At 31.4% G+C, this 27,454-nt stretch overlaps 2 protein-coding genes across 2 annotated transcripts in view; one reads left to right on the top strand and one right to left on the bottom strand.

Moving 5' to 3' along the window:
* Window positions 1–27,454, top strand: part of LOC124533342 — a 152,081-nt gene that overhangs the window by 107,624 nt on the left and 17,003 nt on the right. Inside the window, exon 3 of the mRNA XM_047108550.1 lies at window positions 867–1,003. Within this exon, the coding sequence (XP_046964506.1) occupies window positions 867–1,003 (137 nt within the window). The remainder of the gene's footprint in view (window positions 1–866; window positions 1,004–27,454) is intronic.
* LOC124533341 (15-hydroxyprostaglandin dehydrogenase [NAD(+)]-like) lies at window positions 20,758–25,609 on the bottom strand. Its single transcript, XM_047108548.1, has 5 exons — window positions 25,255–25,609; window positions 24,549–24,788; window positions 23,778–23,951; window positions 23,070–23,203; window positions 20,758–20,945 (listed from the first exon to the last, which is right to left on the bottom strand). The coding sequence occupies exons 1-5, from the start codon at window positions 25,366–25,368 to the stop codon at window positions 20,792–20,794; spliced, it is 816 nt and encodes a 271-aa protein (XP_046964504.1). The 5' UTR covers window positions 25,369–25,609; the 3' UTR covers window positions 20,758–20,791.

Genomic DNA, 27,454 nt, shown 5'->3' with positions numbered 1-27,454 from the left:
ATTCGACGGGTTAACTTATTACAGGACAACAGACATTTAATATTTTTTTCAGAATTAATTAGCAATGCCATCGAGTGCATGAAAAAGGTATAACTTTCTGAGTAATAACGAAAACAATGAGATGATCAGTGCTTCGTTCATTAAAGTAATTATCTGGTGACGTGTAGTTTCCTTATTTTAATTACAAATGAACTGAATTTTCCATAATTACTGTGCTTAATTAATATTTATGTGCAACATTATGAACAGTTGAATATAGCTAAAGATTTAAAAATACATATAAAAAAAAACATTTTTTTTTATAATTTATTAACGTATTGCAATCTGGCTAACCTATAACCTAACGTTTATACAAACGTGTAACGTTTGGCCGATTTAAAGAGAGTTTCATTATTAGTTTATACGAAAAAAATATTTTTGTAATTCATTTATATATTTTTGGTAATAGGTACTCTGCATAATGAAATAGTAATAGATTATAGACGTCACAATACTAGTTTCATACCTTCCGTTACATTTTAACTATTAGATCTTGTAAAATCACACAATTATTACTTACAAAGAAGACTGCACAGAACGTGTCGGCACAGATACTGATGGAATCTACAACATATATACATACAACATATATTTTGTTGATTCCGATTCTATCTGTTTCAGGAGTAATAACGTATATTTCCTTGAGCGAATCAAAGTTCATTGGCATCAAATATTTTTTCAATGGATAAACACATTTATAAACTAGCTACATGACCAATAATAAATAAAGAACATATATAATATTTACATGATTCTAAGATATAATAGCAGAACCGTTTAAATAAATGTTCTGCAAGAAGAATTCTAAGAACATATTTTATTTTCAGGTTGCAATAAAACGTATTATGGTGACATCGGGCGGACATATGAGCTGGAACTGCACCGACCACGAGAAGACCTCGTCCCTTATATTTGCCTTTTGACAATTACCGCTGCCGGGGGAATACATGGAGATTTAGTACAAGTAAGTGGATAAAGAACAATATTTAATAAATATGAAAAGATCCGGCTCGAAGGACCATTATAAGAGTTTTTACTTTTTATAATATAAGACGAACTAAATTACATATTATGTCCTGATACATTAGGACTGGTTAATCTATGTATGTGTATTTGTGTGTGGAGAGTGTAAACACGATAAATGTTTATGTGTGAAGTTTGAAAAGGCCAAACTTCTTGATTTCCGATTAATTATTTGCGAGAGTCAATTTATCTGATAGTTACGACTATTATTTCATACATTGTATTTGATATTGTTCTATAAATATTTATTTGTTAAATGGAACAGGTCAATCATAGTAAATATTAAGTAACTGTTGTTCTAATTTATTATATTTTAAAGCGTACCTAAATATCTAAATTGTTTTTAAATCATAAGTTAAAATTAGTATGTTAAACCTAACAGCTATATTTCTTCGCTTTCAGTAGAACGTATAAATATTAAAACAAGACAAAAGTATTATTATTTTCTTCCATGAAAGGGAATCCGTGAAGCGAGCTTTAAATATAAGGATAAATTCAGATATTTAAACGTTTCGTACAGATCGGAATTGCTGGTATATGAAAAATGTACTTTTGAAAGTCGTTCGCAATAAACCTTTGTGAAAAGAGGGATGTAGTCAGCATTGGAGCTATTTAACGAATTTAAAATAGGAATTTTCCTTATTTGGGATTCGAGTTTGAATGATTGCTTTGTTACTAAATATTTATGGTAAATATGCATTCATTAGATTCTATTCAGATTGAGTGGGACATAGGTTCAAGAAGTTTTCAAAACCATCGGCGTAGGCGTTGCAGTCATAAACTTACATACAAATAGTTACACACTAATACTTATACTTCCTACAAATATATATAAATATATATTATGTATAAATAATATATATCTCCATCATACACTAATACATACTTAAGATAATAAAATGATATAAAATACATAAAATTATATAATAAATTTTATGAATTTTACCCCCTTATCGCACTACATTTATCTATTATTCCTTGTGTTTCTAATTATATTGGTTAACTCACCCTTCAAACCGGAACAATGTATAGTATACAGGTGCCAGATCTTTGTTCGGGCTTGTCTTAGTATGGTACTACCATCGCTTATTCTATTTCAAATAACAATTGTCAGACTGGACAGTTTGCAGATGAACTTTAAACAAAATGTATGTACACGTAGGTCTTCAAAAAGTGCTACGTAAAATTTAAGTAACAGCAAATACGAACCTTTGAAAATATAATACTGTAAATATTTTCATCCTTAAAACATCGAAAAAAATATATGTCATTACGATTTCGTTAATAAAACATTTTCAATACTTCCTAAACGAAATTTATAGTAATATTATAAATGTGAAAGTAGCTCTATCTGTCGCTCTTTCGCCACCAAACCAGTGAACCAAATTTGATTAATTTTGGTGTGAAGCAAATTCGATCTCCAAAGTAGGAAATAGGCTACTTTTTTGCCTAACACGTGACAATCAAACCCCTAAAAGGCAAGCGAAGCCGCTAGCGAAAACTAGTACGCAATATTTCAATTCAACCAATGACCAATATAAACTAGCAGTATTAGATAAACTAGGAGGCGTTCAAATCATCAGAAAAAGGTCTGGGTCGAACGGGAAATGTATGAGGTCGATTCGGTCGATACTTATATTACGAGTCTGATATTTATTTATATATTACTAGCGACCTACCGAACTGTTCTCAGTAAGAAAATATTAACTCAGTATATTTATTTTATAACGTTTATTTGAATAAGAAATGCACTGTGTCTGTGGTTTTTAGATTTGGATAAAGTAACATCCTGTAAATTTCCCACTGCTGGGCTAATGTCCTCCTCTCCCATTAAGGCTTGGAACATAATTGCGGGTTGGTGGAATTTCCATGTAGCAGAATTTCAATGAAATTAGACTCGTGCAGGTTTCCTCACGATGTTTTCCTTCAATGCCGAGCACGAGATGAATTATAAACACAAATTAAGGATATATATATAGTGGTGCCTGCCTGTGTTTGAACCCGAAATCATCGGTTAAGATGCACGTGTTCTAACCACTGGGCCGCCTCGGCTCTAGATTTGGATAATTAATTTAAATATCAAGATAACATTTTATTTTTTATATACAGTTTCGCAGTAAAAATTAATGCAGACTTTTTGTATAGGTTTTTATTAAGGCTTTCTAGTATTTTATTTTATGTTTCCTAATATTTAGCGTTAGTAATGTAAGTATATGCAACGTAGTTTTGTATTCAGATTATAAAATATTTACAAAATATATATTACACAAACCATCATCATATATCATTCATTCTATTAATAAAATATCAAATATAACTGTTTTAATGTAAGTGGTTCCGAAAAAGAGAGCTATTAATAAATGAGTTTATTAAAAGATCACTGTCGTAAACTAGAAGTTTTTTTATCATTGTTTTCAGCAGATTCGAATAAGCAGATTATATATTTAGCGAATTATTAACGTCAAATAATATAGGGCAAGCGAATGAGATTTCTTTATGCAAAATAATCACATATTTCTGGTGCAATGTTTGAACATATGAAATATTTCCATATTTTCAACGTTTTAATAATGTGCTTCGGAATACAACCTTGACATTTAAAACATAGCAACGTCGACTTTAATTCTGGAACATTTAATGAAAAACAAAAACTTTTTGCTTATGCGTGTTTTAATAAGAGACCATTTTTACTGTAAGCTCAATATTATATATTAAACAATTTGCTTGGTATGTGACTGAATTTTTTTTAGACGCAATAAATAAAAAATATGGTGTTAATTTATCAAAAGTCAACATTATAATAATAAACTATAATTACGTAATGTGTATGTGTGTGTGAGTGTTTTTCATATTAAATGCGGTTTATAAAACGTGTAAAATAACTACTTACGTTTTAAAAATACTTACTTACGTTCTTTAGAAATTTGTATAGCAAAAGTGGAACTGATTAACTCTTTTAAGATTTGTTTAGAGTCACATGTATGAGAAAATGTATGTTGATTTATAGGAATCCTTTTGAAAGGTTTACCAGAAGAGTAACAATTATTGATCTATTAACAGCTAAGTATATATTGCAGTGCACAAAACTCTTTCGACATAGATAGAAAAAGCGGTTTTAATATACTATTATGATTAGATTTTTTTATTTGGAGCATATAATAAAATTGTTATTAAAAATACATTGTGTACTAGCTGTGCCCGCGACCTTGTACGCCTTTGAATTAAAAAGCAAAATTATTGTAGCCCAATTTACTTCTTATCAGTTATCTACCAGTGAATTTCCCGTCAACATGGGTCCAGCCGTTCCAGAGATTAGGCGGAATAGACACACAGACAGACAGACAAAAATTGTAAAAAATGTTATTTTGGTATATGGACCATGTATACATATTTACATTCATATGCATTGATATCCAATTTTATGATATGTATAGATAAAAAACACAGGTACGTATTAGTTTTTAGTTGTAATATTGTTATACTCTAGTGGGTAAATATAGATGAACAAGTTACCTCGAAAAATAAAACATTAACTTTTATTTCTGTTCCAGCAATAAAAACTTTGTTTCTTACAAAACAAATGCAATACGGAGTGATTGAATATTTAAAGTTTTGTTTGTTTGTGATCGCGTCATCTTTCGTACTATCTTGAACTATATTAACATCGAATTGAATTAACATTACTATATGAAATAACATTATGTGTGGGTTATATTTGTTTTACAAATAATCATAAAATATCGCATCTCTAGAAAAGAGAAACATATGGCACCTCTGAATAAACCTTGGTGAATTAGGATGTATAATATTTAATATATACTAATATTATAAGTGCGAATTACTCTGCATGTCTGTCAGTCTGTTGCTCTTATACAGGAAAATAATTAAACATTTGTACATTTTATGAAATATGAAGCAAAGAATGTTATAGGATACAATTTTATATCTAACTACTGAAGACTATTTTCCAAAACAAGAGCAAAACGGCAAGCGACAACTGGTAATTTGTAAAATATTCATAATCATGCATACATTTTTCATAAATATTAACTCACATTTCACATTAAAATCTATTGTAAATGAACTCCAGATCCGAAAGAGGACTGTTAAAAGTTAACAGTAATATAGATATAACATAAGAATTAATAAAATTAAATGCTTAAATATATACAAATATGAACTAAAACTAGTTACTGTATAAATCTTGACCGCGTGGAATGGTGGCAAGAATGCTAGCAGCATTTCCCCGTTTAATCGCAATTCCGATCCTCTGGGCAAAAAACGAACCATCCCTCAAAACATAGTTAAGTAAGCCGGGAATTAGCCAGTATTATTATAAAGACATTTTTTGCATTTTCAGGAGATACAGGCGAATATTAGTGTATGCGTCATTCAAAATATTTTGTTAATGTAAACAACGAAGCCTTTATGAGCAGTTATATTTTCAAACGCTGCGTTGTCAGGTGAGCCAGAGCGTATTTTAATTCAGCCGCGTCTCCCATTCAAAGCTATGATAACAGAGCCTTTCAGCCCTTTAAACTCGCAATTATGAGGTCACTTCACTTGCGTTTAACATTTTTAGAATTCGCCGGTGAATGAGAAAAATGGAAAAGTTTTGTCGTTGCTTTTCGGCGGTTTTAAAACATTTCGCTGCAAATGGTTTTGATACAATGCAAATGTTTTTACAACAACAGCCTGTAAATTTCCCACAGCTGGGCTAAGGCCTCCTCTCCCTTTGACGAGAAGGTTTGGAACACATTCCACTACTCTGTTCCAATGCGGGTTGGCGGAATATACATGTGGAAGAATTTTATGAAATTTGACATATGCACGTTTCCTCGCGATGTTTTCATTTACCGCCTAAAATGAGATGAATTATAAATACATGGATATTCAACGGTGCTTGCCTGGGTTTGTAACTGCAATCATCAGTTAGATTGCACGCGTTCTAACCACTGGGCCATCTCGATATGTTTGTACGTATGCAAAATATTCACGGTGGCCCAGTAGTGAAGTTGGCATACGTTGTAGTCCGAACTGGTCATTGTTATCATTAAATCATGGTAAGGCGCATTAGCAACAACAGGGGAGTAGTGCTTATTTGCCAACAAACTGGGCAAGGGTTTCTTCTATCTCAAAACAGATGTATCCATTAAAGGAAAACTTTTACAAAGAACCTTAATTTACAAGAGACAGTATTTTAGTTTTTATTTTTTCATAAAGTCAAAAGTAAAGCAAAGTAATAAGAATATCCATTCTGGACTATATCAAAACTTTACTTTCTGTTAAAGAAATAAAGAGAGCTTCAGAGATTCATCAGCTTTTGTTGTTTTCTCCTCGCCACGGTGATTTAATTTGATCGATGTTTTTTGATGCCTCTACCATACAATATTATTCATCTCAATCCTAGCATAACAATATAATTGCAAAAGTGTGTAAGGTATTTGTTTATTTGTTACCCTACCTTACTATATATTTTCATAAAGCAATGAATAGTACAAGATTTCAGATATTTATTTCTCAGTTGAGTTTTAATCAAAGACAATTTTTTATCTCACTTATTTTCCTGCTTGACCTTCTAAATTTATTTATTAGATATAACCTTTTTATAGCCATCGGAGTATACTCAAATGGCTCTTGCGACCCGGCCATTAATTTGTGTAAAACGTTTACTCTCTCTATAAATATCCCTGTAATATATGAGTCAGGTAAAAAGCAAACTAATAAAGCAACGTCGATGGGTCATAAAGGTCGTTGAAAATAAAATATCCTTTGATCTGTAAATGCCAAAACGTTTCATATTTATAGCCAAAGAGCCATACATTATTTTATTAATAAACAAAATAATAATTTCGTTGCAGAATTATATGTACCTATAACTTAATAGCTTTAAATAAACATGAAGCAATAAGACAGTTTTATTCGCATTTCGACTTGTACAAAACGGTTGGATCATAACTACAACAGTATAATTTTAGCCAATCCTGGTTTGTTATGTAATTTTTTGAGTTTTCTGTTGAAAAAAAAAACAGTTGCAGCTTCGACTTTGGAAGATGGAAGTTTGTACACGTGCTTCGGAAAACAAGTTTGCATCAGTTGAACTTTGTTGAAGTCGGAATGAATTCGATACCCCATCGGTATCATTGAGAACGGGTGTATAAAGAATACAACTATATTTGCGCACACATTTGTGCCCTATATACTACTGTAATACGGCAGGCAGAGTATTCCTTTCTCCCTCTAACCACTCTAACCTCTACCAGAGCCATATTTCGGACGGCCTTTTTTAAGTTATCACTTTTGTCAGGCATCATCTCGTCAAGCACTCCTAATGTTTTATCTGATGACACGAAAATTTGATTACACGCATGAAAAATATTTATTTATATTAAATCCCGATGGAAGTGACAAAAATAACACAGTGGATAACATGGCTGATAATGTTGATTGTTCTTTAATAAAACTTCTCTCATCATAGGTTATCAGCGAGAGTTCGATAAGCGATAAGACCGCCTTCGCGCCCCATTTACTGATTGCCTTTTGTTACTTCTATGTACTTGTTATTTATATGTTTTGCAATCAAGTTTTCAAATAAAAAATAATCACGTTTGAAAGTTTTAATTGTAAGACAAAAATTGTTTTTAAGAGTTTATGATAAAATAAAAAATATTAAGGAACAACTTTTTAGACGTTAAAGTTTTTCAAACAAGTAAACGCCTTCAGGCCAATTGATAATATAACGTTATTAAGAAATATAAAGTTATTCATATCATTAAAAATCATAAAATTATTATTGAAATTTATTATATTATTATATATTTATTTCGTTCTTCTAAAATCATCGGTATTTCTTGCGAAATCAGTGGTAGTTTTTTTTAATGATATAGGCAGTGGTTTATAACCTTTCACTAAATTATGGTTACCAACACCCATAGATATTGACGCTGTAAGAAATAATTACCATTCTCTATACTATACCAGTGCGCTACCACCCTTGAGAGCTAAGATGTTATATATCTTTAGTCTGTAGTTACACTAGCTAACTCACCCTTCAAACGTAATGTTATTGAGTATCACTGTTAGGCAGTAGAAGTTGATTTTAAAGAATCAATATAAATTGAATAAAGAAATGCTTTTACTTGAAAATACGATGTTGCCTCTTGTTCTTTGGATATATAAACTTTATAGCCGATCAGTAATTCCTCTTTGATGTTTCTAATTAATTTTCTTTATTGATTATACTTATTTGTAAAGTTATAATAGCTAATAATACTATTATATTGTAATAATACTTATTGCATGTAATCATTTGTCTTATTAATGTAATTAAACAGTATATATAATTGTCTCGTCTGTGCTAATTAAGACAAACTTAGAAGTCTCGTTGGTTCAATAAAAACTAATTGAGTTTGCCTTTTGTGAAATTCTCATTAACTACCGGAGACTAGATGTTTGTTACAATCCCGTGATTCGGAAACCACACAATTAGCCCAAAATAAAAAAGTAAGTCCCGCGCCTGATACTTCTCTGGTTATGTTAGATTGCGAAGCATTCGGATTACAAGAATGTATGTTACCAATAATGACATTCTGTCAATATATCTCCATCAACATATCATTGATTGATTCTTTATGAATATAAAACAAGTTTAGAACTCGCGTGTGTTTTGGGAAGCCTGATAAAATTGATAACTTAAAATAGTCTAAGTTGAAATATTTAATATTGTGGCAGGCAGATCACTTAGGGTGGAAAGTAATTTTATCGATTAATGATACATACATATGAAACATCGTTTTTTTTTTAAATTCATAGTTTTGTAACAAGTGCACTGGTAGCTGTGCATATTCATTCGCATTCAACACGATTGTTCATAACTTTGAAGCAGATATTTCTGTCTATATTTTAATTATACAGTTTAATTACAGAAGATTTGTTTAACTAGAGTCGTTGAAGACAATTAATTTCTCTAAAGAACGTTTAAGTAAAGCGACACCTTAGTTAGTTTGTGCTCCATTAGTCATTCTTGTTTAATTTTCACCGAACAATTTGTTAAAATACCATCCCGTAATTTGCATGTAATTTGAAAACTGCTGTTTTTCATTGAACTTCTTTTACATGCCGAATTAAACAAAGAACCGAAAGGCCCATTTTTTTTTACTTTGTCTGGGTAGGTACCACCCACTCATCAGATATTCTACCGACAAACAGCAATACTTAGTATTATTGTATCTGGTTTTAAGGTGAGTAAATAAATAAATAAATATGAGACATCACATACATTACTCTAATCCCAATGTAAGTAGCTAAAGGACTTGTGTTATGGAAAATCAGAAGTAACGATGGTACCACCGTACCGGTACGGTGATCCAGTAACTATAGGCAAATGAGAGGAAACAACTTAGATCCCAAGGTTTTGTGGTGTATTGACGATGTAACAAAATATTTAACATTTCTTAAAAGGCCAATGTCAAAGGGCGGTGGTAGCTTCATGGCCATCATAAATAAGCCTCCTTGACCTCATCGATCTTCTATCTCCATCATCTCAGGTCTCTCTTCTCTGATCGATGACATTTTATCAAACACATGGACATTTAAATTTATCCATTATTTTAGACTAGCGAACCGCCCCGGTTTCGCACGGGTGCAATACTGATACTAAATATACTACAGCATTTGTATATTTACGACATCACATTACAAACTTCCAAAATTTATCAGTGTTTCTTTGCTATATTGTCTTACATGAACACAAAATACAAAAACCGTCCTCTAGAATCACTCTATCTTTTAAAAAAACCGCATTATAATACGTTGCGAAGTTTCAAAGATACAAGCATATAGGTAGTAACAGACAAAGCCACTTTGTTTTATACTTGATAATGATATAAAATATGTAGGCCAATTGTTAACTTATCTAGTCCATTGCGAGCGTACAAGACACTAAAAGCAATTAAGGTTTTGCGTTAGAATAACTAATGGAATAGCATCCAACCGAACAGACTTTAAGAGATCTTAGAAATTCTAGGAATTATTTATGGTTAATAACTCATTTATATTACTTCACTAATGAATGTAATAATTAATAATATCTATACGGTTTTCCAATCGAAGAATTCCATGTAATCTGCTTATTGAATAATAAGCTCGCGTTATCATGCTGTGGTGTATTTCTGATTAATTCTTTATAATTATACATATATTTTGATACAATACAAAAATAAATCAATTGGTACAGGTTACTATTTTAATTTTAATTCAAAATTTAAAATTTTAAATAGCTATGTTTGCGATGGCATAATGAATATCATAAATTATTTAGACTACATATAACTCATCTCATTGTGTAGGTTTCGATATAAAAAAAAGAAAAAAAAAACAGTTTAAATCATAGGAAATATATTGTATCAGTGAAAACAGCTGCTTAATGTAATAGTCAAATGAAGGATTACAAACATTTTTTGTTTGGAAAAAAATATATATACAAGCAACCGAAACGCGCTCCATCGAATTTTCTCGTTTCATTAACTAATGTCCCCTACAAAGGCCGCCGTACAACGGGGCATTAGTGATTACATATTACGTAATGCTGAGGCTGCGCTAGTAAAACAGGTCACCCGTTCTCATCCGGTGACCGGAAATGTTTTTTCTCATTTTCATACACAAATAGCTTTCTGTAAGCATATTTATAAGTAACATCTAAAGGATACTGTCAACTATAAAAAAAAATAAGATAATGATTCTATTTTTAAAAATTAAATAATCATATCATACTTCTATATTATAATAAGACCAAAAACATTGGACACAACTTAGTAAAAAAATCTTCTTATGTATAACAGTTAGAGATAGGAATAAAGCATACATTTAAAATAGTTTAATGAAACTCTACAGCCAAATTAGACCTTAAAATTAAAACTCATCTTGCTGAAATCTCATACAAAGAAAATTGTTTCATGATATTTATAATTACTTTGATAAATAAATATAAATGAAACAACATGATTCATAATATTGCTCAAAAAAGTTTATATTACAGCGTTTTTATGTACATTTGAGGTTTGTTGACGGTTCATCGAGAAAACATATCCCGTAGGGTGTGTACGATGGCAATATTTGTACCAAAGAGTATTTACTTATGTGACGGGCGTAATTTCTCGTAACTTTGAAAATATAAAGAGGGAACGAATGTCCTTTATCGCTTCTTTCCTTTACAGCAATTCTTTTATAAGTCATTTCTATTTTATGTTCTCACTCAGTACCGGAGTAAATTAATATTGTTTCAGTCCGTCGGCGCTTTATTGGTTTGATTAGAATTGATAGACGTTTATTTGTTTAGATCGATCGTGGCATCAGAATATGCCTTTGCAAAATATCACTGAGTTTCATAATTGTAGTTAGCAGCCTATTCGATGGTGAAATAGATATCTAAAATTTAATATATGTAACTCCCAAAAAATATTACACAAGTATAGAATAGAGACAATAATAGAACATATTAAAATATATAACAAAACTTTCATTGATTTTTTTTCAACATTTAAAGTATTGTAATAGTTTTAAACGAGTCAGTTATGAGTATTTTAGTTTGAAGATATCATTTTTTCCTCCACCCATATGCTCCATATCAGGGTGTATGAAACGCGTATATTACTTGGCGATACGCAGAATGAGATCTAAAATGTAATTCCCTCGAGTAATTATGCAATTGTCATTTTGAAAAGTACATCAGGGTCTGTCATATTTCGTTTGTAATAAATGCAGAAACTGTTGTAATCAAATCAAATCAAAATAAACTTTATTGAAGTAGGCTTTTACAAGCACTTTTGAATCGTCATTTTACCGGTTCGGAAAGTACCGAGAAGAACCGGCATGAAACTCAGTAGTTACTCTTTTTTAAATCATGTTAGTTAAATACAATTATTTAAATTAATATATCCTGCTTGGAAGTCAACAGGTATTAACTACACGCTTTTTAATCATCTATAAAATCTTGTATCGAATAATATGCTTTTTCTACCAATGTATTTTTTTACAAACAATTTGAATTTACGAAACGGCAAAGTTAAAAATGTCTGCGGAATTTTATTATAGAAACGGATACCTGGCCCCAAGAAGGATTTATTGACCTTATTCATAAAAATATATATTTACTAAGTAGCCAATAAATCCGAATGGGATCATTACAAATATTACCTATAATATTGGACTTAAAATTCATAATCGAAGACTCAAATGAATAATTTGATCAGTTATACTTCTAAAATCTATAAATAACAAAAAGTATTTATGTTTGGGTGTAGAATAATAATAATAATAGAGTGGAGATGGCCCAGTGGTGACAACGAGAGTGGAGATGGCCCAGTGGTTACAACGCGTGCATCTTAACCGATGATTGCGGGTTCAAACCCAGGCAAGCACCGCTGATTCATGTGCTTAATTTGTCTTTATGTCGAAACACATAATGACGACCTCTCTGGTCGAGAAGTGTGTGTAGTGTGAGTGTGTGTGTGTGGTTTTCAAGGGTCCACAACTCCGAGGTCCCGGGTTCGATTCCCGGTCGATTCGACATAGAAAAAGTTCATTAGTTTTCTATTTTTTCTTAGTTCTGGATGTTTGTGGTACCGACGTTATTTCTGATTTTCCATAACACAAGTACTTTAGCTACTTACACTTACTTTGGTATTAGAGTAACGTATGTGATGTTGTCCAATATGTATATTTATATATAATAATTGCTACAGACTATATTTTCCTGCACTTTATAAGCGAAAATAAAATTATTAAAATACTAAGTTTCCTGTAAATGACACTGAAGCAAAAGCGATTAAAATATCCTCAGCGTCAGATTTCTGAACCGTAAATGCGGTCAGAAATTTGATCAAATTTTCAACGCGGTCGTCTTCGCAAATAGCCCATACTAGATCTGGTTTTACACTTCTATTTAAATTTTCGTTCAACTATTTATGGAAATTGGTTGAAGTTTTTATCAATGTAACGTGCGCGTCACTGTAGCGTCCTAACTTAATTTCTGATTCACCAGCTCAAAGCGAAACGGATTTCTTTTAAACTGAATATTAAAGATTATGCATGAATTTTAATTACATATGTGTGACCTAGTGGTATTTAAAGGTCCTGATTGGTCGGTTTGTAATTATATTCGAATCTCGAGCCAATGAAATTAAAAAGCACGTAAGCCAGCTATGCACCTGATCTTTACAACAATCGACAACGAAAATTGAGAAACAAAACTAAATCAGTGATTATATATACGAAAATGTTTATGCCTGCACACAGAACTACTTTAGGGAAATTTGATTCCGAAGGGCATTATAATTGGGTACTACCCGTAGAATAATTTTGGAGTCATCAGAATTTATTGCCCATACGATGACGTACTCGTATATATATACCAATATGTACCAATTATCTGCAATAAACAATTAAATGACAATTTCTACGTATATAAGTATACTCATCAAATACAAGTATACATGTTTATGTACAATTATCTTCACATATAGGGATTTCGTAAAGAAAACTTGCTACAGTAAACTCAAATCGAATTGCAGAACTTTTAAACTGCACGTGCCTTCGATTCCATCTCACTTTAATAGAAACTCAGTAGGAGGGCAAATTCTTACTTAAACTATTTGCCCGTTTCACGTGACCTATCAAATCTAAAAGTTGTCGGTATACAAGAACTTGTCAAATAAAGGAAAGGCTTGGTTAATCTATTTTGGAGTGATATTTTTTTTGGTTCACTAGATGACCATCCAATTACTGATAGCTCATTGGTCAAATACTGCGTCATGAAGTTCGACCAATGATATTTCAGATTTAATTGACATACTATATAATTTATCTAATTTTGATTGTAAAGTAAAAGTAAAAAGTAAAGTAAAGTAACAGCCTGTAAATTTCCCACTGCTGGAATAAGGCCTCCTCTTCCATTAAGGAGAGGGTTTAGAACATCTTTCCTCACGATGTTATCCTTCACCGCCGAGTACAATATGAATTATAAACACAAATTAAGCACATATATATAGTGGTGCTTGCCTAGGTTTGAACTCGCAATCATCGGTTAAGATGCACGCTTTCTAACCACTGGGCATCTCAGCTCATTTTCATTAATTTATATATAATATAACACATAATATTAATAGTACAGTTGAGAAAAAAAATAGTGTAGTTAATGATGCGCCGATGATTTTCAGTTCAACCCCACCCACGCAACATCACTGAAGTAATGAGCTTAATTTATGTTTTAATACATCCCGTGATCGTCGTAACGCAATCTTCATTGGATCAGAATCTCCCATGTAATAACTAACCTAATAGGACATGTAAAGGTAGTGCCTTTTTAGTGCATATATTATATTAAAATTGATTTTATAATTTCCTTAAATATTGAGAACTAAACGATTTCATCATAAAAATCTGCTCATTTGTAATAAGCGTTATGAAGTAAAATTAATTTATTTCAAACATAATATCCAGAACGATATAAACATGAAACGTTAAAACATAACATAGTGGATTAAATTAGAATAATTAATAAGGACTTAGTTAAAATTAATTATCGAATTAGATTGATACATAGGTAATTATTTATTAATTTATGGTAAGTAATCATCAAAAATAAAAACCATTGGCATCGATAATGTTAAAAATATTACTTATATAGCATAAATGGACTGCCACGCAATAGAAACTAAGAATTATACCCCTTGTGATAATTTTACCGGCTCGCTCTCCCTTCAAATAAAAACGTCCATCAATGCATCAATATAAGTTATTATGCAAATACCTTATAATAACTGAATATTTAGTAAATACAAATCATTTGATCATACATTACTATTGATTTTAATTTGATTTATAGTTTATGCTGGTTTTTGAAATGATGTTCTTTAACGCAGCTTTACGACAGAGTCGAAATGCAGAAATGGTCACGGAAAGTGTAACGTCCCCCATTCTTTCCGGGCCACCTTTCTCTCTCTTTCTTTCTATTAATTCTACGTGATTTTATATGATACTAATTAAACTTATTTTCTGGTAATCTTTAATTATAATATTATTTCTTATAATTCGATTTTGGTATTCTATCGCCTGTGTTCACTAATTAACTATTATTAAAACATATTACACAGAATATATAATTCCAATTGAGTGTCACACGTGAGTCGTGATCGTCGTCGTTTTTTAGTAAGAAGATTAATAGCACTAGTCTGTGTTTGTTCACAAGCTTCTTTGTAGTTAGTCTAATCTAGATAAGTTAATACTGATTTGTATTTGACTGTATATTTTTTGCAATATATATAAATATATATGGAATATTATAAGATACTTCGTGCGCAAGCTATTTGTGAGTGTGATGAATTGCAGATAGTCGTAAGCTTATACAGAAGTTTAGATATATATTTTAGGTCGTTTGATCCAGACATGTCCGATACGAGTCTCTATTCCCTGTAAAGTCGTAAATCGTATGCGGTGAAACATCCTCTTGAATATTTAAACAGACTGAAATATAAAATTTTATTCCAAGTTTTAACTTTCATGGTACGCTTCTGATATTTATTCCGAAATAACTCTTCCCGCCGGGCTTCGAGAAAAAATCGCAAATATATGTTGTTTTATTTCTTGAGCCGGCTCTATACCTACATTAATAAATTAAATAACATTTTGAAAATAAATAATTTGTTGTCCGTTTTTAAATACAAATTTTTGGACTTATTACCAGTGCATTTTTTAATACTTCAGCCCACTGTTTAATCGATACTTGATATTAGTTTACATCTTAAATTTGACCCAAAGATAATATAAACGAATAAAATTAAACAAAAGCGTTTTAAGGAACAGTGTATCATACTTTCTATGTTACCATTTTTCACGTTGTTGATTCCTTTAGTCTGTGCTTTCTGTGAGTTTTAAATTACACATGATAAAGTATTTGACAGACTGGCTAGCTATATAATAAGGCGTCCTTAGAAATTATTCTTCTGATGGGTTTTTCCCCGCCTAGATCTTTTGTCAAAAGGGTGACTTTCTTGACAACAGTAAATTGAGATTGTTGTTATACGCGTATTATTTGGTTATATGGTTCGCTAATGTTATGTTTCAGTCTGTTCTCCATTGTACAGCTAAAAGTAACTACTTAATATTGTTGGTAACACAGTGATGAATAGTTAGATAATATTTCTTATGGCGCCAAAATCTAAATATTACAAACACATAGTGATCGATAATTCAACATAGTATTTTTTAATGATTAAGAATAAACAATTTTTGCTCATGTTATACCAAATATAGCAAGACAATAATACCTTATTTACTTTAGAATACGAAACCAATAATAATTTACTTTAAATCCCCTTGCTGTGATTTTTATATAAGTGTTCAATTTACGATAGCACCTGATGCTTAGTATATCACGCGTACTCTTGGATATTGCTAAAGTTAGAAATGGCACATAAAGCCCATGTAATTACACCCCCTCAATCACCCTCCGCTGTAACGCTGAACATAAAATAACGTTATTCGTTATTTCTTAGCAATTCAAAATTCGTATTTCGATGGAACGTACGCAAAACAAGTAATAAATATAAAACGATTGAATGTTTAAATTACGTTGTTTATTTGGAAATGTTTATTCTTAATTTAAAACGTACTAATAAATGGAGTTATTAAAATAAAGGGGAAATATTGCTTTCGTCAAAAATCGTAATTATTGTACAGTCCGTTTAAGAAAGGTTCGACACTTTAAGATCTATTTTCGTGTGCTCAGTATGAGCGATAATCTGCTTTATCGATCGAGAATGTCATATTGCGTCGCAATGATTTGATGTTTAGATTCAAAAGGTACTAAGAGCTTAAGACTTGATAAAGGAATCATTTTGAAAACTGACGAAGATTTCCTTTCTCTGACTGTACATATTCAAATGATTAAATGTTACGTAGCGAGTCAATGCTGATGATCCGATTTCTTCTCTACTCTGTTAGTAAGTTTTCTTTTTATAGTCAAGCTATGAAACATTATTTTTTTAATGATATGCAATAACGAAGACTACTACTAGCAACGAATAGTATTGTTCCATTTATACCATCATGCCGCTAAAAAGAGCGTCATAAAAATTTTTTATATAAATTATTTAACAATGAAATTGACAGTCCACATTTATTACATGAACTATGTATAAATGTACCTCACGCGCCACCTAGGCACCAACGTGCATATTTTACATATGGTGCTTGTAAAACTAAATTAGGTAAGAACGCGCCGCTAGTTCGCATGTCGATTTCATATAATTTATGTGCGACCCGTGAATCGGACTTAGACATAGGTCACGATAGCCTGTCAGTGTTTACCAAAAAATGTAAGAATTGTTACGGTACGTTATAATATTTGTAGTAAATTGTGTGTTTATTCTTAAGTTTTATTTTTATAATTATTACTATTAAAAATGTTATGTAAAGTCTTCAATATCTGTAATATAATGTCTGTCTAGTCTTAAGATATTTTTATAAAATACGAAGCATGTTGTGTTCTCCTATAATTGTGAGTGCATAGGTATAAGTTAAGTTTTGTGAATGTATTAGTGTAAGTTTTTTGTGTACTAACATTGGAGATTCTTATAAAATAAAATAAAAAATAAAATAAACATCACGGCATATTAGTCGGACTTTCACAAAAGGGAATCATACGAGCGATAGAACTGCCTTCGCGTATCATTTTGCAATCTCTTCCCGGCAAACTTTGAAGTGTACGAACTACGAAGTTCGGTAAGGTATCTATAATATTAATATAGCATCTCTCTTGTTCTTTATCAAGAAATAAGCATTTTGATGATATCTTGTACAAAATGCTTTTGAGCAATGAGACAACATATTCATACAGCTCTTTTAAGATTGAATATTTTTTCTTTTCTTTTGAATTTATTTGATTTTTTAATAGCGTATTGTTTCATGAATCTTGGCAAATTATACAGTATTTTTTTCAATAATTAAATACCATTATAATAATTTGCCTAAATTTAAATAAGCTGGAAGTTTGAACTTAATTATTTCTTGTTTGTATGCTAATTCATAAATAAAAAACCAGGATAATCACTTAGTAAACCAGACAGATAAGCAATACTAATAATGTTGATTATATATAAACAGGATCTGTTTATATTTAATTATAATTAATGAATTGAATTGCGACTAATTGCCAATATATATTTAAAATCGACCAAACAGAACTCAAAAGTGAAAAATTGACTGATAGGCTTTCGTTCATTAACTCGATTGAATATATGAATGAACAAACAATGAAAATCAATTGCATCACCTAAACATCAGCATCAAATATTTATCAAATGACGAAAACAGTTTACAAAATACGTTTAAATTAATAACAAAGTTAAATAACAAATTCGACGTAGTCATTACACAAAACGAAAGCTGTTTACCGAACAACAATCAAATTTCAATACAGTATAACCATTATGTCAGATCGTAAAAGGGAATTGGAATGTCGGCGTTATATTGATGACGTCATCCCTCATTGTAAGGTATCCAATATCAATGGAGGAAAGTTCAAAATACACCATCAATAATGTTTATTTTGCTCAGCGAAAGCGTTTATAACGAATCATTTGATATGACGTTGAATATACTTTTGCAGATTACGTAATACACAAGAACGTGAAATCAATGCTTTTTATGTAAATAATATTTTTTATGGTACACGTTGACGAACGAGCATATGACCCACCTGATGGTAAGTGATACCCGTAGACAATGACGCTGTAAGGAATAACAATTATTCCTTGCTAATGCGCCACCAACCTTGGGAACTAAGATATGTCCTTTGTGCCTGTAATTGCACTTGCTCACTCTGTAGAATATCTGATGAGTTGGTGGTAGGGCTCTGTGCAACTCAGACGGTTTTGCACTGAGCCTTACCATCAAGAAATTAAATTTAAGCAATGGATTTAAGTCGTTCCATTAGTATTTTGTTAATTAATATTCCAATGAAAATAAAAAATGTAATTAACAAATTCATCACTTTTTACATTTGTTTCTATATTTTCTCATTATTTTTGTGGAAAAGAAGATGAAACACTATATATGATTGAAATTAATTTACAATTACTATTACTGAATAAAAAGGAATCAACGTAATCCAAATGAATGGTGTTACTACGATTGATAGCTATAACAATTTAAATTTATACCAATATTAAAGTAACTCTATCGAGAAAGGTGACGGTTTCATGTATATGGTTAAGCAGTTTTTTTTTATTTATTTTTAAATTTAACAAAAAATGAATATTAACGAATAAACTAAGACTTAATAAAATTTCATATCAGAGATATTTAATTGATTATTTTTTATTTACGTCCAGACAGCTCCTTATAGAGGAATTTAAAGATCGTAATAAATAAAATTTCACTTTCATCGCTCCTTATAATCTGATAACTAATCTTCGAAAACAGAATACATAAATACATTTTCTTAAGAAATTCGTTACAAATTAACCATAGTCAATTCTCAGACGAAATCTTGAACGCAAATTACTATAAGCACTGGTGCTATTAAATCTCAATCTTAAAGGAATTACAGATATTTTCAACCTATTTTCATCTTGAATAACTCTCAGATTTGCCCTTTTCTCGCTGACTTAACAATCGTGTCGATATCTGTGATTTCAGCTTGAAATACCCTTGAAATTCGAAAACAATTTCGTTACTACATTTTCCTGTAGCTTCAATGTGTATGACAGCTGACCTTACGATCCTTATAATATAGAAATTTCCCATTCTGTACGATAAATCCAACAAGATAACAAATAATTGACTGTTATAAAGTACACATAATATATTATTAATTCTACATATAGCCCAGCATGCGTAGTATTAAAAAGTTTAAAATTATATAAAAAATAATAATGTAATGAGTATAATTTTTACAAATATTAACACAGTGAATTATCCGAATACGAACAAATACAATAATTATAATTTTTGATACAGGTATCAATTGACACACTTTGAAAGTAAGTCTCGTATCCCAGCGTTCAAAATGCCTGTGTTGCATAATTAATTATTTTTAATAAGGATTGTTTAAAAGCACACCTTGGAAATGAAATCGCCTCCTGCCTATTTTTTTTTTTTTATATTAATCATTTGTTAATAATATAAAGTTATCAAAAAACACCAGCTGTATTTCTTTTGGCGGTTTTGCAGGTCAGAGTACTTTCTTTTCTTAACTGGTAGTGTGGAATTTTGGGTGGTAGCTTTAAATTACAATAAATGTACTTCAATATTGAATAAAGGAATTTGATTTGACTCTTATGCTTGACCCTATCCTACACCGCCATACTTATACATATTCTTCTGAATAACAATTTCGTTATAAAATATTATTTTATTAACGAAAATATGCTTTTATTTATTTAACTACAGCGAAATTATTTTAAATGTTAATTATTTTATAACCGTCAGCTTCGATATTTATATAACACGTGGCACATGTTTTTTTTTTTACTTTATTAAAGTTATTACAAAAAAAATTTTTAGTGTGTAATTGTATTCGTTGACCATTGCTACTCTAAGAAAGATTGCTGTAAGCGAATAAGTCACCTTTTATATTTTTAGTACACTTCTATTTAGTTTACGTCAAGTGCATTAAAAAAATTAAACATAAAGAGCATTAATATAAAAAGTTTAATTAAAATTTTAAAAGCTACAGAAAATCAGTCGCCATAGAAATAATCTGAAAGCCCTCCCTCACGTTTCTAGTTACGTCAACCGGGGGCTTATCTCCGGCGATTATCCACGTAGATCCACTGCCGGCCCGGCTAATTACGTCCATTATGCCGGTTACTGCTGATGTTACTCTACGAATAAAATAGAACACAGCTTACAGATCAAATTGACTTTACATTATCGTTCGAAAGTGTTGTAAATAACACTAACTAACACTTAGAATTTAACACCATCAAAATGCGTAGAAACGAAATTTTATTATTATTTAAATATTATTACTTTCGTATGGGATTTAAGTAATTGTTAAACATAGTTAAATAGAACGGAAGTCCTGACCATCTAGTGCAGTGGTTCCTAACCTTGTCAATGTCACTACCCCTGTGAACAAGTATGGGAATTGAATTTACCCCTAGCTTATTTAAAATAATTAAAACCACACAAATTCGAACGAAAATATGTTTATTAAGATGCTAAGCGATTTCAATCTTCACACTTACTATTTTGTTTATTGCTATTTTAATACTACATATTTCGTGCCATCTCATGTTACCTACCCTCCTTGAATCTCCGTTTTACTTCTGCAGGGGTAATTACCCCCAGGTTAGGAACCACTGATCTAGTGAATAGAATTAATGAATTTAAACAAAATAATGTAGGTCTGAATTTACCCTATTCAGTTTTCATGGGCTTAATTTGTGTGTATATCGTGCTTAGTTATACATGTTCTCGTATTTACAAAATTGAGCACAGTAATGAACTCCAACTCCAAATCTTCTATGAAGCAGCTCTTTTCCCAGCCGTAAAGGTCCATTATATTTAAGGTTGCTTTATACTAAACTTATTGCCTGATTATTCAAGCTTCACCAAATATAAAGTCCTTAATAATAATAATTATAAACCAAAACTAACCAATAGATAGTATAAAATAATGTCGCTTACCGCTATCTGTCCCTATGTATTCTCAGATCTTTAAAATAACGCAACGGATTGTGATGCATTTTTGTATATCATACATGGACAATATTTTTAAGAAAGACTGATAATTTTAGAAGTTTTTAATGTGGTAAATAGATATATCTTTTCTAGTATGTTATCAGTATTTTACCCGTGCGAAGCCGGGGCGGGTCGATATTATAACTAACAATATTTATGGTTGAATACACTCGTATCATATGATGAAATATATGTAAAGTAAACCAGTAAATCTTTGGTTCCATCTCGATTATATAGCGTAATATATGGGTTACAAATGTCACGTTTGAATTTCGTATCGAAATAAAATTCGAAGTAATGCATCGTATTTTCTCTGAAATCCAGATACACAGTTCTTTATATAGCACAACGAAATTTAATTTCGCAAATGTGACTACCCATAAAATGTGGAAATTGGAACATTCCCGTCTGTGGTTCATGCATAATGTATGCCCAACAACAATCCGAGTTACCAGGTGTCATTCATCAAACGCGAGACCATTAAACTTGTTTGAATCAATAGTTTGTGAATGATATTCAGTATTACATAAAAATACACATAAAACTAAATAATAACTTTAATGTAATTTGTCAACGAATAAAAAAAAATCAAGTGTCAAAAATAAATAAAAGTAAAGTGAAGTATTATGCATGTTCAGCAGCTGGGAAGTGAAGGCTTAGAGTATATCCACCACGCAGTAACAAAGCGGATTAGTACACATATTGAACTATAGTTGATAGTTAACGCATGAAGATTTCCATCTTAATAGTGCAAGTTTATCGCTTTTTACGTAATCTTCTTTACCAAATGAAGTATAAACTCGAATTAAACCTATGTAAAATCAGATTACAACATGCAACATTCGGCTAAGATTTACATTCGAACCACTGTCACTTTCACATCTCTTTAAAATGGATATAAAGCCTCTGATAATAAAAAAAGTGGAGCTAACACTCGTTGACTCCAGGCAGGATATATTATATAAAATTAAATGTCTTTAACTTACATTATATCTCAAATTTTGGGAATAGTAACAACGGAGCTTCGTGCCGGTTCTTTTGGGTGGAATCTACATTTCGAACCAGTTACTTATATAGTATTACTTTAAGTTTACTTTCAGTATAAATCTGTAAAATAACGATTCAAAACTGCTTGTAAAAGCCTACTTGAATATCTTTTTTATTTAGCCCAGAAATGGAAATCACACGAATTTGTAATAATAAACATAATCTCCGCGATAGAAACGTTACTGTAAATGAGCAATGAAATCTACCAGAATTACCTTTGCCTCTCGGGGGCTTGTTGGGCGATGTTTTGCGGATCCTTCGAATTATGCCTGTATAACAAAACAGTGTCGGTCGGTCCTAAACAAACTGTGATTACGCGAACTTTCGTCTTGTCATAGGATTCTTGGGTCTGTAATTTAAAACAAATTAGTGCTTTTTTAATGAGAAGCTAGACGAGTAATTTGGGCACATGATTATAAATGATGATTCAATAGCTTTGTATGAAGAATACAGCAATAATATACTGTATGTCTAATAACATATTATAAGAGTAATTGGTAGTTCGAAAATTCTCACTACCGGTGATCCATCTAAAATTTTACTGTTAATAATCAAACATAAAATTATAGTAGGTATATTATATTCTACTTTTTAGATTACCTAAAAATAAGTCTTAGAAGTGGATATATTTTCGGATTAAACCTGAGAAGGGATGATTTACAGCTATGTTATTTAGTTATAGATTTGTTCACTCATGAAGGCGCGCCTCCGTGTTAAATATTGGTCTGCATTAGTGTGAGTGTCGCTCGTACTTACAAGATGGTGTGCGTGAGATGGCTAATGGAAGAATACAGACGGCAAAAAGATAAATTAGGTGTTATTGGTTGATACCCGCTAAAAATTTAACGTAATACCTTCGTGGGTGAATAGATCTATATATAAATCGATATGCTTAATAACAAAATACGTATTAAAATTCTTACTGCGATATAATTGCTAAACTGAAGAACAGCAGTTTTCGTGGCCGTGTAAACGGGGGAATGGGATGTTTGTTTCAATGCCAGTAATGATGACATGTTTATTATAACACCACCTCCACCACCTCGGTCAACTGCCATCACCTCCAGAGCTTTCAGTGTACTGGTTACTGTTCCAGTCTGTAAATGTCATTATATTATAATGAGACACGAGCCCCTAGTTACATCCATGACATGACTAGGCTCGTAAAATCTTCAACAAATACGTTTTCTAGTTTTATTTATGAATATATATTTTAACAAATGTTTATAAACATGCTTATCTTAACTAAGGTCACTTTTGTCAAACAAGCGTGCTACACACATCATAATTAATTTGATTATAAATTGCCAAATGATTCCCGGCTAATCAACCCAGTAGGACGGATGGTTAAAGATGGGACACTAGTATAGAAGACTGTTATTGTACTCGAAGTCGGGATAAAATGTAATAGTTACCATATAAAATAATATAGTTTTACGATAGTTGATATATGAGTATAATATGATAAAACAAAATAACAATAACAAAAGTAGATACGTATTGTTTAATAATGATGCAATATGAAAACAAAATATTATTTTCTTTATCATACTTTTTAATTCATCGAACACCTGAATTGTTTGATGCTTGGAATTTTTTCTTTTGGGCGTTTTTATAGAGTTTCGGAGTTTGATGAGGTTACGTTTATCGTTCCAATTCGATTTTCAAACTTTTCCTTTCAAAAGTATACTTACAAAATTAATATCAACTGTCTTCTTATAAAAACCCTCTTCATCACATATAACCGCGGCATTATTTATAACAGCATCGAGTCGTCTGTATTTGTCCAAAACTTGTCTATACGCAGCTGAAAGTTGTCCTTCGTCTGAGATGTCACATTTTATGAACTTAGCTCTCAGGGCGCCGAACTTGTTCAATAGTTCTCCCTCTAGGGCTCCCCCTTCGCGTTCCAACACGTCTAAGAACGCGACGTGCTGTAATATCAAATTCGAACGAGTTCAATTTAAGAAGTTTTATGGCGTCTGCTCTTACAAAATTCTGTTATTACTTTTCCGAGGCTCGATATCGATAGTCAAAACTTTCGTTGTGAAAAATATTTCAACAGTACCAATTTTGATAAAAATAATATAATTTCTTATTTTCAAAATATCTACATATTTTATTAATGACATCTAATATTTCAAAAAATAATCTGTTATCCCCGTAACGTCATTAGTGTCAGTAGGATAAAATCATAAATTATTGTTTTTACGTTATTTCTGGACTTTTTCTGTTATAGATGTCATAAATTCTGAGACAATATATATAGGCAATTCTCAATACGAGTTTCATTAAAATTAATTCTAATTCTCGCTTTGACTGAACTAATAGACTAAGTAGCATGATACGAGATATCAAGCAATTGAACTCTAATTTAATTTTGATTAAAAAAAAACATACCCTGGCATTTAACGTCAACAAACTTCTGACCAATCCAGCACCAATACCAGCTGCACCACCTGTCACTAAAACAACTTTGCCATCAACACTCCAAGAATCCACCTTATCCTCCATTCCAAATCACTATAGCACCTGAGATACGACAAACTACGAATCAAGTAATATGTCTATATTGAAACAAATTCTCCGACCAACAAAAATCTTTTTCACCAAGAACGAAATGAACGTGAACTTATCGGTATAATTCTGATATGTATGTTTGATTATGCAGCTATCAGATAACACGGTTTAAACAATTCCGATTATTTACGATTGTGGTTCACAAATCTTTCGAGCGACAAAATTAATATTGTTCGGTTGTTTTCGACCGTCACACGCTGATTATGTTTACTTTGACTTTGGCCGTGTCAACAAGATAACGAACAATCGTTTCTTTTATATTATACTAGCCGAACATTCGGATTCACCCGCTCGATTTTTATAAAACTTTACCTTTAGCACCCAAGCAAAACAACTCTCGAGGGGTTAAATTAAAAAATTAGCCATTGTCCTTTTCCAGGGCTCAAAATGTTTTCAAACCAAATTTCGTCTAAATCGTTTAGGTAGTTGAAGCTAGAAGAGGGAACAGACAAAGATACTTTCACATTTATAATATAAGTATTGACTAGCAGACCTAAGCAGATGTCTTGCTTATATATATAAAGAAAACGTATAGCAGTTGTGATGCAGCACTATCCACTATCACGTCACTATCAGTGGCCAGTAACAATAAATTGGACAACATCAATAAAAAACAATTATAAAAAAATAATTATATGTATGTTTGCGTACGTCCATTGTTTATTTTTTGAACATTTATGATTCTACTGATTTATTGAGAACGGCTACACCAATTTGTATGATTGAAAATATTATGAAGAAAAGTAGCAATGTTTATTTTGAAGAATCACGGACAACAACAGTCTAAAGGGTCAAGGTTACACGTGCGACTTTCATCGTTAAGCAGCCCGAAAGCCATTGCGCTCTTAATGCAAAAACGCAAATTCGCAGAGCACGAGTAAATGTTGAGTTGAGAGCCGTGCTGGCCCAGTGGTTAGGATGCGTGCATCTTAACCGATGATTTTGGATTTAAACCCAAAAACACAACTGAATATTTATGTGCTTTATTTATGTTTATAATACATCTCGTGCTCAGCGGTGAGGGAAAACATCGTGAAGAAACCTGCATGTGTCTGATTTCATAAAAATTCTGCCACGTGTGCATCCTACCAACCCGCACTGGAACAGTGTGGTGCAATATGTTCTCCCTCTCCTCAAAGGGAGAGGAGGCCTTAGCCCAGCAGTGGGTAATTTACAGGCTAGTGGCTGTGTGCTGTCGTTTGTTGTTGACTAAATGTTCATGAAGCATACATATTATTCAATTAATTTATATTAATTAAAGTATAACCTGGCTATCGAAAGTTAGGATTACTCAAGAAAAGTCGAAATGTTTTACCCCTAACAAAATTCCAGTCTTTTTTGGACAGTCGAGTAAAAATGTGTTTACCTATAAGTAGTCAGCTTCTGTACCATTATTCGTCTTCGGAATTTCTTTTCTTCCTGCAGGACTTTTTTTTTATTAAAATGAAAGTGGTATAGCTGATGTGATTTATTAAATTCATTCAGTTAGTAAGTGCTTCTCAAATGCTAACCGCGGGCAATCTCGATTTACTTTGAGTGGTTTCGGAACTCAGCACTCTAGAGTTCTTAAGGCATGAATCTCTGGTCAGCTGTTTCAAGCTCTTGTACAGATTTCGTTATTGTTTTTTTTCTACATTAAATGTGCACTTTCAACGCTTGATAGATCGAAAACTATTTAACTTTCTTTAAGAATTATTGGTGAAGTTTTTCTTATTATTCGTGTTGCAAGTACTTTTGAATTTAATTCTGTGTTTTTAGAAGTTTTAGTTTGTGAGTCACTTGATTATAGTACAAATATTTAGATATACACATACATATATTGTGTTTATCAGGAAAGAGCAAACGTCGTACTCTTTATTATATGATACGTGTACATCATAAAGTTATGCATTGATTAACCGGCCCCTATATAGGAGTATGTCATCAAATGAGATATATGCGTGCATATTATTAATTTCGATGTTTCAAAAGGTATTTGAACCTGATGATGAAGGAGCATGATCTAAAATTTTATTGCGGT

Source organism: Vanessa cardui, chromosome 11 (assembly GCF_905220365.1).
Source record: "Vanessa cardui chromosome 11, ilVanCard2.1, whole genome shotgun sequence".
Classification (NCBI taxonomy): Eukaryota; Metazoa; Arthropoda; class Insecta; order Lepidoptera; family Nymphalidae; genus Vanessa; species Vanessa cardui.
This window is presented reverse-complemented; position numbering and strand designations above follow the sequence as displayed.